This window comes from Ctenopharyngodon idella, chromosome 20, assembly GCF_019924925.1.
Source record: "Ctenopharyngodon idella isolate HZGC_01 chromosome 20, HZGC01, whole genome shotgun sequence".
In the NCBI taxonomy this organism is placed as follows: domain Eukaryota; kingdom Metazoa; phylum Chordata; class Actinopteri; order Cypriniformes; family Xenocyprididae; genus Ctenopharyngodon; species Ctenopharyngodon idella.
The window spans coordinates 31,064,650-31,076,305 of record NC_067239.1 but is presented as its reverse complement, the minus strand read 5'-3'; the positions used below and the strand labels follow the sequence as shown (position 1 = coordinate 31,076,305).

At 35.1% G+C, this 11,656-nt stretch overlaps 1 protein-coding gene across 3 annotated transcripts; it reads right to left on the bottom strand.

Annotated features, from left to right (window-relative positions):
* Positions 1 to 3,412: 3,412 nt before the first annotated feature.
* aida (axin interactor, dorsalization associated) lies at positions 3,413 to 11,656 on the bottom strand. Of its 3 annotated transcripts, none has more exons than XM_051875598.1 (10): positions 11,356 to 11,655; positions 10,566 to 10,632; positions 9,870 to 9,923; positions 9,491 to 9,545; positions 9,135 to 9,198; positions 8,225 to 8,328; positions 6,918 to 7,040; positions 6,715 to 6,837; positions 6,183 to 6,300; positions 3,413 to 3,563 (listed from the first exon to the last, which is right to left on the bottom strand). In XM_051875598.1, exons 1-10 carry the CDS (start codon positions 11,460 to 11,462, stop codon positions 3,557 to 3,559), a joined length of 822 nt encoding a protein of 273 aa, XP_051731558.1. In that variant the 5' UTR covers positions 11,463 to 11,655; the 3' UTR covers positions 3,413 to 3,556. The 3 variants fall into 3 exon arrangements, with proteins under 3 accessions (XP_051731558.1, XP_051731554.1, XP_051731557.1); XM_051875594.1 differs by having other exon boundaries at positions 3,413 to 4,867; positions 11,356 to 11,654; XM_051875597.1 differs by lacking the exon at positions 3,413 to 3,563 and adding an exon at positions 4,835 to 5,025 and having other exon boundaries at positions 11,356 to 11,656.

Here is an 11,656-nt window from a genome sequence, read left to right as displayed (position 1 = left end):
GTTTTGATGAATGTGTTTACTGGCAAATACAGCATTTTTGTGTCATGCATCTCGGCATCTTTCAAACTCCCTGAGGAGATGTGGACTAATTAATCCAGGACATTAGAACTAAGTAATTAATCTTGTAAGCGTTTTCCTCAGAGTATTTAGACACTTAAAAATATCTGAATGTCATTGCTTTAGATGCAAATGGCCTAAGACGAACACTTCCCAAATGCATGTGAAAATTGGTGTTGGCAAGTATATGAAATGCCAATCCGTTAATATTTTTATGAATTCTAGCAATGCAATGTTGTAAGAACATGAACGTGAACAAACGTAAACGACGCTCAGGACAGTTGACGGGCCAGTGCTGCATCATCACGAAAGTTTAAGCCTTGCCAAGTGAAATATTCAAGTGCAAGAAGACGTGAAAGGGAACTCAATTTGTTACTCGCATGCCCAGAAATCCGCGTCTCAGTCAGCGAGCGAATACTGAATTGAACTCTCGTCTTCTTGCACTTAAAAATGCCTGTATTGGCGAGTATCCTCATAAACACAGTTGTGTCTTAAGTGAACATAACATGCATTTTGTTTCTCAACTGTTTATCAGTATATTGGATCCGTGCATTAGCTCTTAAAGCGACAGCAGCCTAATGTATTCCTGCTGCCGTCTGTCATTAATGTTACTCAAACAACAAAAAATCGAAAACTGAACAGTAGATTATTGTTTGTTTGACCTGCTCTCCTGATTGCCTAATGGTGCGTTCACACCAGATGCGAATGAAGCGTTAAGCGCAAGTGATTTACATGTTAAGTCAATGCAAAGACACGATAGGCATCCTGCGGCACGAATGAGGCCTCACGCAAATTGAGCGTTTCGGGCGAGTTGAAAAATCTGAACTTTGGCGAATATTCGCGCCACGTTAACCAATCAGGAGCTTGCTCTAGTAGTGACGTGATTACGACATAGCGAGCGGAGGCAGCAATGGAGGACAAAATCATCGTCGCTGTATGTGGATACCCAGAGCTGTATGATACATTTTCGTACTTTTATAGAAACAGAAATAAAAAGGATCTTGCTTGGAAGAAAGTGAGTGAGGAGGTCGGACAGTCTGGTAAGTTGTAAAAAATGCTCTTTACTCAATTTGAGCTATATACATATTGAGACTACAAGCTAGCTAAAGCCGGCAAATTGAGCTTATTAGCCTGACACGAATTGGCGTCTGTTGTGAAGTGAATTTCACGTGTGAATGAAGCGAGTAAACTCAAAATGTTCAAGCGTCCAACTACGCGCGAATAGCGCAGTTTATTCGCGCGGTGTGAACACCCCGTAAGACAAATTTCTCCTAAGGGAGATAAACAGAATATTAATAATAACAAAAGACAAATAAAAATCGCTCACTGCTCTTTGCTGAATAACTTTAATAAGGATGAATCTGTTTAATCAAAGACTAGGATATAGAAAGACTGTTCACTCAGTTATGATTGGGAGAAACTGCAACGCGCAATATGGCGGAATATGTCCCGCTTTCTAATAAAAGAGCCAATCGCTGATTGATAAAGTCATTGCGTCACTGCAGCGACCGTTAGAGGCTCCGGTTCCCATAGAAACCTGAGACTTAGGACAGCACATGCGCATTAGCTGGTCTAGCCTGAAAAGTAAGCCTCTTTAACGCTATTTGAGCTTAAGAAACAACACTTATGGCACAGTTCATGTCAGATTTTTTGCTGTTTGAAATATATTATTTAGTTGTGAGTTCGCCAAGCAGTTTTTGAAGTTTCAATATTCCCCCATTCAAATAGATAGGACTTGGTCTTGGATGCCTGAAATAGCTGCCGGAGGCTTTGCAAATATGGCCGCCGAGTGAACGGACTTTCCTTGAAAAGGACTTTGGTTTAATTTATACAGTGAAGATTTATTTTTTACATTTTATTGCTTTAAATTTCTGTACCAGATAATAGTGAATTTCACTGGTATTTAAATTTTTGTTGTCATAACTGCCTGTTTTTGCAAAAATATTTATGGCTGGTAAATTTTCTTAAAGGGTTAGTTCACCCAAAAATGAAAATAATGTCATTTATTACTCACCCTCATGTCGTTCTACACCCATAAGACCTTCGTTCATCTTCAGAACACAAATTAAGATATTTTTTATTAAATCCGATGGCTCAGTGAGGCCTCTATAGACAGCAATGCCAATGTAAATCTCAAGATCCATAAAGATACTAAAAACATATTTAAAACACTTCATGTGATTCAACCTTAATATTATAAAGCGACAAGAATACTTTTTGTGCGCCAAAAAAACCAAAATAACGACTTTTCAACAATATCTCATGATGGCTGATTTCAAAACACTGCTTCAGAGCTTTACGAATCGAATCAGTGACTCGGAGTGCCAAAGTCGCGTGATTTCAACAGTTTAGCCGTTTGATAGGAGATCCGAATCACTGATTCGCTTCGTAAAGCTCCGAAACAGTGTTTTGAAATCGGCCATCATGAGATATTGTTGAAAAGTTGTTATTTAGTTTTTTTGGCGCACAAAAAGTATTCTCGTCGCTTTATAATATTAAGGTTGAATCACATGAAGTGTTTTAAACATGTTTTTAGTACTTTTACGGATCTTGAGATTTACAATGGCATTGCTGTCTATGGAGGCCTCACTGAGCCATCGGATTTTATCAAAAATATAGTGTTCCGAAGATTAACAAAGGTGAGTAATAAATTACATTATTTTCATTTTTTGGGTGAACTAATCCTTTACGTCACCAGCGGCCATTAGATGGTGTGGCAAAACGCTATAGTTTTAGGACCTGGATACAAAATATCAAGTTATCTATTTTAAGAAACATGCACAAATATAAAATATTTGACAAAAATAAATTTGCATGGTTTGAAATGCTGAAATGGTAGAGGTTGAGTTGCAAATGAGGAATGCAAATGGAGTATGGTGTGATTTTTAGGATTGTGGTTAGTGGATGTGATTTACTACACTGTGTGAAATGATTTAATACATCCAATAAAAATCATCAAAACACCAGTTGATTCGAATACATTAGATAGGAGATAATGTTATTATCTAATGCAATAGATTTGTAGTATTTATGTGTATATATATAGTATGTTTTCAAATACTTTTAGGGATTCTGAATCTCAGCAAACTGGCAGAAACTAGCATGGGATTTCACTCTGGACTAATGCACTTTCCATAAATCCAGGTAATTTGCATTTAGTAATTAATCATGCGAGCATTAGCCTGCATGTCCTCATTAAATCATATATATGAAGAACACTTTTTTGAACAATATTAAGTGTTGTTCAACCATGAACACTAATGAAGACCGAACTTTATTGTCTCGATCAAGAACTGAACTTATGTCAGTTAACAGTTATCCTGTTTCCTCAGAGGATAAGTATATTTATAAGATATTCATGATTCAAGCAGCGTTGTCATTTATTAGAAATGAGACATTTGAAAAAGCTATGTAATAATACACACACAATGATAGGCATAGTCCGTCAAACAGCGTCTTCACAGAAATGCAATACTTTTTCGCCATTTAGTTGATCCTGTCAGAAACTGTAAAGAAATTAGAAAATGTGGGTTATTCCCCAAGTCAATCTTCCACAGAAATCCTTTAGTTAAAACTGTTTGAGAAACTAAGCCGGAAGTAAATTACAAATTTTAACGACAATTTCCCCAAAACCGAACTATTAATCAAAGAGAAAACTGTGAAGCTAATTACAAAGTTGCCATGCTAATACTTAATTTGATCGACAGTTTCTCCCTTCATACAGTCAAGTTCCATATATTTACTGTTTTTTTTTCTGATTCATACTCAAACTAATTAAATATCCATTATTGTTATATATTTTCCATGATATTAATGAGCCAAAGGCCATATTTCAAACAAGTATTGCTCTGTAATGCTAAATCAATATTAGCCAACTGCTAAGCAGTTAGCCAACAGAAAACCGTTTAACGAGTTAAGAAAACCTGAAGATATCACAAAAACCAACATATTTATATTACTGAGTTTGTCAGTGTTGTTTCTTTAGGGTTTTTATGTACTCCGTGTGTATGTAGCATTAGCAAGATGCAATAAGCACTTCATAAAATCAACAAGAATGTCTGTTAAACAACATTTATAAGTAACAGTTCACCCAAAATGTAACTTATCTTTATTTACTCACCCTCAAATAGTTCCAAACTTTTATGCTGTTTTTTTCCCCCACAGAATGCACACATACACAATAAACAAATAAAGTTATTAATTAAAAATCTCAACATATTCAGATTTATTCTGTTTTAAGAACCAAACAGCAACTGAATCTTGCACATCATAACCGAACCAAACATAACGCACTAGTCAAATGGGCTATTTTTATGTTTTATGTCTTTTTTGAAGCTTTACAGACTATTAACTGTCATGAAAAATAGATGTGAAAAATCTTCTTTCCAATTATAACAGCATACAGGTTTGGAACATGAGAGTGAGCCGTTTCTTTAATCAAATAAAAATATTAAAACGTAATAGGAAGTGTTGCGTAAACAAGTTATAACCGTTTTCATCAGAAATCATCATACAGAGCATTTGTACAACATTCAGTTTTTGAAATACTCGTCTCTCTTTCAGATGAAGAGCGGTGGAGACGTCAGACTGTGTCCCAGACTTCAGACTGGAGATATGAAGAAAAGTGTCCGATATTGCAAGGAATGTGAGAGGTGATGCACCCAAAGTATCTGAGAGAAAGAGCCTCCGCCGTCCTCCCTGTAGGATCTTTGTTTAGTCTTTGTGCAAAGTCTGGTTAAGGTGCAGGTAAAGTGGTTTCTTCGTCAGGAGGTTGAGCTTTTTCCTCTTGAAGTCAGTTGGTTTCTTGTACCTAAAACCAGATTGCATTGCATATGAACTAGGGGTGTAACGGTACATGTGTTCGTCCTGAACCGTCACGGTTCGGTTCATACAGTCAGACGACGAATACAGTCAGTCACAGGCGATCCACACTCCAATCCAGAAGGGGGCGCACACGGTAATGCAACGCTGTTTGATAACCGACACAACAGGAAAAAGTGCAGAAGAAGAACAGACGATCTATGCATAGATATGTTTACATATAGTCTCTCAACCAGTGTTTCAACCGCAGAAAGACAACAATAAAACAGCTTGAGAATAATATCTCACGTAGCATTACATTTACCTCAGGCAAGTCATTCAGTGTCCACAGCATGTTAGTTCACTAGAGAAATTAACTCTAGAGGGAGCATTTCACTAAATATATGCACTATATTAGCTTATATATTCATTATATTTACTTTACCTGTTAGTAATATCTTAATTATTTAATGTTTAAATAAATATAAAAATATATTTTAGAGATACGTCGATATATCGGCTAATAATCGGTATCAGCCAATAAAAGCAAATTTTCACACTATTGGCTGACAACCAGAAGAAGGCAGGAAAATGCACTGCATTTGGGCTTTGTGTAAAGAAAATGCTAAGAAACCAGTTTGATGTTCAATATTAAGTAGTTATACAAATTAATAACATCCCGAAAGTTAAGAAATATTAATTTAATTGTGTTAATATTAATTTGATGTGTTTATAACAGATACCAGATACTCTGAAACAAGTTGATGAAATTGAGAGAGTTTTTATTTGCATTCCTTTCAAAATATAATAATTAAAAATATAAATATTAATTAAAATGAAATTATCATTAATTCAAAAGAAGGTATAAAAGGCAGAACCCCCAAACTATCGGTATTGTTATCGGTATCTGCAGAGATCACTCTGAATAATCGGCTATCGGTAACGGTGGAGAAATTTAGTATCGGTGCATCCCTAATATATTTAATAAAAATTAAATTTAATAGTTTGGGCTCTGTTGTGAATTGTAATTTTTAATATTATAGTAATGTGCAAGAAAGTGCTCCCTGTATATAGTTTACAGCTTTAGATGAGATAGAATTTTTTTTTATCCTTAAGAAAATGTTCATTATAATTGAATTTATTTGAAGAGAGAGACACAATTTGTTCAATAAACCACTGTTTAATGAAAAAAGCAAATTCATGTTTAGTTTTCTCCCCCCTGCTGTACCGAACCATGACTTCAGTACTGATGTACGTCATGTTTGTGTACCGTTACACCCCTAATATGAACTATTTGTTTATTAATTAAATGCAATTGTACTCACAGTTCTATAACAATGGGACCTGGTTTGATTTCATCCATTTCCATGAAAGCAAAACACTTAGTGCTGGTGAATCTTTTCTTGGGTTTGTAGTGTTTGAATTCAAAGAAAATAGCTGCACCTACAGAAGAGACAAACGCAATAATGATTAAGCGCAAAAATATAGTGCAGTGCTAACACCTTACAATAAGGTTTAATTTGTTATCTACATTATTTACCATGAACTAACCATGAAAAATAACTCTAAAGCATTTATTAATCTTAGTTAATGTTAATAATAATATATTATTAAACTCAAAAGTTGTATATGGACCCGAATTAACATGAAATGACAATGAACAGTCGTATTTGTTTTAACTAACATTAATATTATTGATTATTGCACATTGTTAATGTAAGTTAATGGGACTTAATTGAAAGTTATTACCAGTGTAATATATATCATGCAACATCCAAAACAAGCATGACTGCAACAAGCAATGCACAATGATTTTTTTTTCTGTCACTTCAGTTACTCTTAAGAGCAAAGTGAGACCTTTTGGTAGTTTTTCTAGGTGTTTCTGGATTTCCACTTCCACACTAAAATGAATATACGTGTCCTCCTTCCGCGTGGCCACTGGGGTGTCCTGAACTGGATTCAAGTCGATACCGTTCAGATCTGGAGAGGGGAAAAGGGAGTATATGTATGAAAAGGTCAGGGCAGAAAACATGACGTTAAGAACCGCTGCTGAGCTCTACCTTTAACACTGACTGTGATGTACGGGTCAATGCACTGTCCTGCATCCTTCAGACCGATCTTCTCTATCGTCAGCGTCAGCAAAGTCATTCCAGGCTCCGAGGGTAACCGTGGCAACAGAGTACCTGTCAAAGATGTCAAACTTTCATTAAAAAAATAAATTAACAAATGAGATTTTGTTTGCTTATTGACAAACAAAATGGATCAATTGGCCAGGGTTATTATTATCTTTAACTGAAACTGAAACCATAAAAATGTCCTTACTTGAAATTAAATAAACGTTAACTAAAATAAAATATTTACTAAAATATTTAAAAATGAACTAAAATAAATATTAACTAATTTTATTTCAGCTAGTTGCCAACATTTCTCATTTTTGTTTGATTTACGTTGACGTAGTAAAATAACTCAAACAAACTACAACCTAATGAAAAGTATACAGACATATTTAAAAATAAAAATGACAAAAACACACAACAAAATTACTAAATTTAAAAAGAAAAGAGAAAATATAACACAATTTTCCTTACTTGAAATTAAATAAACATATTAACTAAAATAAAATACAAATTAAAATTCGGGCAAGGCAACATTTCCCGTATCTAATTAATTTAAATTCTTTTTTTCCCCCAATTTGTTTGAGTGAATGATTCAATGACTCACTCATAAAGACTTCACTTGTTTCATTACTGGATGAATCAGCGTTTCTGAACGAATCTCTTGAGTGAATGATTCAATGACTCGCTCATAAAGACTTTACTTGTTTCATTACTGGATGAATCAGCGTTTCTGAACGAATCTCTTGAGTGAATGATTCAATGACTCGCTCATAAATTCTTCACTTGTTTCATAACTGGATGAATCAGCGTTTTTGAACAAATCTCGAGCGAATGATTCAATGACAGATACAACAGTAACTTGTCGCCACCTACTGGTGTAACGATGCAATTGATACAATCTTTATTTGAAGCATCAAGTTACTTTCAAAAGGTGATTTACTCGATTTTGATTTACTCGCTACTGTAGACATCAGTTTTTATATCCGAACTATAAACTTTTATCCCAGTACTTCTGTGATCATCTGAATTACTGTAATGCAGAATAATGATACTGTGTGGTTGAAAAGACTGTTTGTGAAGCTTTTTCATCTATACATGACAACGGCTCTCTCTGGATCAGAACGCATATCTGAATGTTTGCTGTGATTGAACTTGTTAAAAGTTTTATAGACAGAGCCGTATCACTGCCATTTAGGAATAAGATCACATGGGTGTTTGATTCGAACGTCATGTACTATGCAGTAAATCACCTGGCACCCTTGATGGGAATGACGGTGTTGAACCTGCTCCAGTACCAGCGTCCAGCTCCTCCTCAACCTCAAGGTTTTCCTCCTCACCTGGTGCGAGAATCTTCCTAAAAACACACAGAACTGTATCAGTAAAACATGTTTCATCTGTGAAAAGTAAATATAGTAAGTCTTGTAAATATCTTTGAGGTATAATATTGTGTAGATAATCATTATAGAGTGCAACAGTCGATTCCGGAAGTAAAAACTCCATTCAGTTTCTCTGTAGGATTTTTAATGATAACTTATAAACCTTTAAAGACAGTACTGTGAACAACAAGGTTGTTAATTGATGGTATTTGCTTCTGCTGTCAGCCCACACTATTTCAACTTAATTTTAAAATAATCGTGTTTAACAGCGGAATTCATGGTGAAAAACTACATTACCCATGATGCTGTACAGAAAATTCCACCAATCAGAATTGAAAAAGCAACGGCAATAGAGCTCTTTAGCTCCGCCCACTCACATGAAGCACTGCAAATGTATATCAGCATTTCTAAATGAGTAGTTTTATATTTCTGTAACATTTTTAATTCGATTATGCTGTTCTCAATGCTTCATGGGATTGTAGTTCTTTCCCTCACTAAAGCTGTTAAGTTCACGGTCTTGTGCCTTTGTATTTTTGTCTGATTTTTAAATACGTTTTGGCTTCAAATCAAAGTTTGTAATGTTATGATTCTCCTCGTAGCTGATGGGCTTGGTTCATGCTTTATAAGGCTTTAAAAACTTTTTAAAATGAGAGAAATTAATGGAACCAACACTGCTGAAAAAGGGGGTGGGCACTAATGCACTCTATAGTCAGAATCACTGGACTGACCAACCAGCATCCAGGACCAGAACTATCCGTTCCATAAATAAACATTGAAAAATTACCTCAAAGGCACTGGTTGGACATCAAAAGGGAAATCTTTGTTGTAAGTCAGAATGTTCTTAATAACTGTAGAGAAACAGAAGAATAGCAGTGATAAACTATTTTAACAGATATCAGCACTGTTGTTGTTTTAAATGAGTTTTAACCCTGTAAAATGGGTTATTTTTGGAAATGGAACAGTTTATTGAACCTTTAGACAAAATATAAAAGAAAATCTAAAAAAAAAAAAAAAGTTTGCATGTGTATTCTGTTTTGTATATAAAAAAGTATTTATTCAGGGGCACAAACTGAGCTAAAATACGCAATTTATTACATTCATATCCACATATTTCAATTATTCATATCCACGTGTACATACTGGGTTCCAGTTTTTTCAGGTCTTCTAACTTGAACTCCTCTTGAGATTGTGTGCACTAACAGAGACAAACAGCAGAATTAGTTTAAAAACTCATTAAACATTAAAAAGGCACTGATAATTTATTTATTATTATTATCAATTATTATATTCACAATGTGAGATAATAAATACACTGCTGGTGGGGTGATTTTAAAAATATCAATAACTAGATATTTACATTTCCTGAGCAAACTGTAAGTGGTGTTTGGCTGTGCATTAACCGCCATAATGACTTAAAGATGTTGTGGTTGGTTGTCAAGGTGTTGCCATGCAATTGCCTTAGCAACAAAACTAATTAACTTTCATATCGTCCTGTAGAGTCGTCAAAAACAATACTAACCTGTAAGGCTGCACTTCGCATTTCAAGGCATGTTGCAAACTTTCCCAGGGTTTTCTGGAAAATAAAAATGTTTATTTTGTGAGATAATAACAGACAGAAGATCTAAAATTAGTCTGACCACAAAATATCTTAATTTAAAATATGCTGTCAAATCGATTAATCGCATCGAACATAAAAGTTTGTATACATATTGTGTGTGTGTGTGTGTAATATATATATATATATATATATATAAATATAAAAAATAAAATTATATATACGCACACAAACTTTTATATGTGATTAATCGATTTGACAGCACTTTAAACATCGAGTTATAATTCAAAATTTGAAATTGCATTTACTGTCAACATGAAATCAAAATGGACAATTATTTTTTTTATGAAATATTGCAGTGTTTATTATAAATGCACATCATTATTTTTGTTAAATTCATGTGCCTCAATATTGAATCAGAATAACTTCCCCTCTGATGACGAGGGCGGGGCAACCTGTCACTCACATGAGATCCACCAATAGCAAACCACAACCATCCAATCAATCCTCCACAAACAAAATCAAGCCCCTGCCCTACATTTGTTCTGGTTTGTGAAGCCGTTTCACTCGGATATACGTCACAATAGGGAAGAAAAGACAATCGCAACTTATGTTTCATGTTGACTTTAAAATAAGTGATTGACAGCTGTCAACACATACCTTCTGTTCCTCTGTAAAATCATGCAAGTTTGATGACTGCACCTCTTTCTGAAGTTGCCTTGCGAGTCTGATGAAAAATCACAGTAATACGTTAGTAAATCATAATGTTTTCATTTTAACATGGAAACACTTAATATTTTTCTATTCACACGTTTCTGTTTCATAACTCACGAAAAAAAAAAAATTAATTGAAGAATTAAAACATTTGGAAAGTTAACTTTATGAATAAAATCCATGTTCTGGATGACAATATAAGGGAATAAGAGTCAGTTTTCTTTGTGGATAGTAAATGCAGTTTGTGTTCCATGAACAATAACACATAATCTACGTTAAAACCACAAAGAAAAGGCAAAAGTAGAGTGTAAAGAGCAGAAATGCTGGAGCTCTTGTGTCTGATGGCTGTCAGCATTGACCTAAATGGCATGAATTCAGATGAGGACAGACAGTGAAGCTCCACCCAGTACTGGAGGGTGTGGCGCGCGAGATAATGCAAACAGGCTGTCAAACACTCAACAGTTATTCACTCACTGGACATGATGCACATCTAGAACGCATTTCATGCATTAAATCGAACAATGCAAGATCATGCAAAATGAAGTACAAATAAATCTATAATGCGCCCTTGTGAAGGGAAATAAATTGCAACTTTGTGTAATTGCAATGCATCACTTGTCATGCCTTGTTCTATTTTATTTATTTTTTAGAGTAAAGAAAAAATTCTATCCAGCTCTGATCCAGACATCGCCAAACACATTTTTTTTTTTATTTTGATCAGAAATACGCAACTTACATTTGATATTCATCGATGGCTTCCACCAGCTGCCCCCACGAATCAAAGTCCGTGCCCTTTTTAAAACTCGCGTGCCATTTCTGAACGGTCTTGGTGACATCTGACATCTTCTCGGGTTAAAGTCGCGCGAAAGCTTTGGGTTCTGACATCGCTGGTGAAGTTTTATCTCCAGCGCCGCATTGTTGCGCACCGCCGGGGAAACACACTGGGCTCCGGATGCACCGGTGGCACCGCCACACACCGCCACAGGCCTGATGCGAGTGCAACCGAACTACCTGCTACTGCACCGGAAGACGAGCTT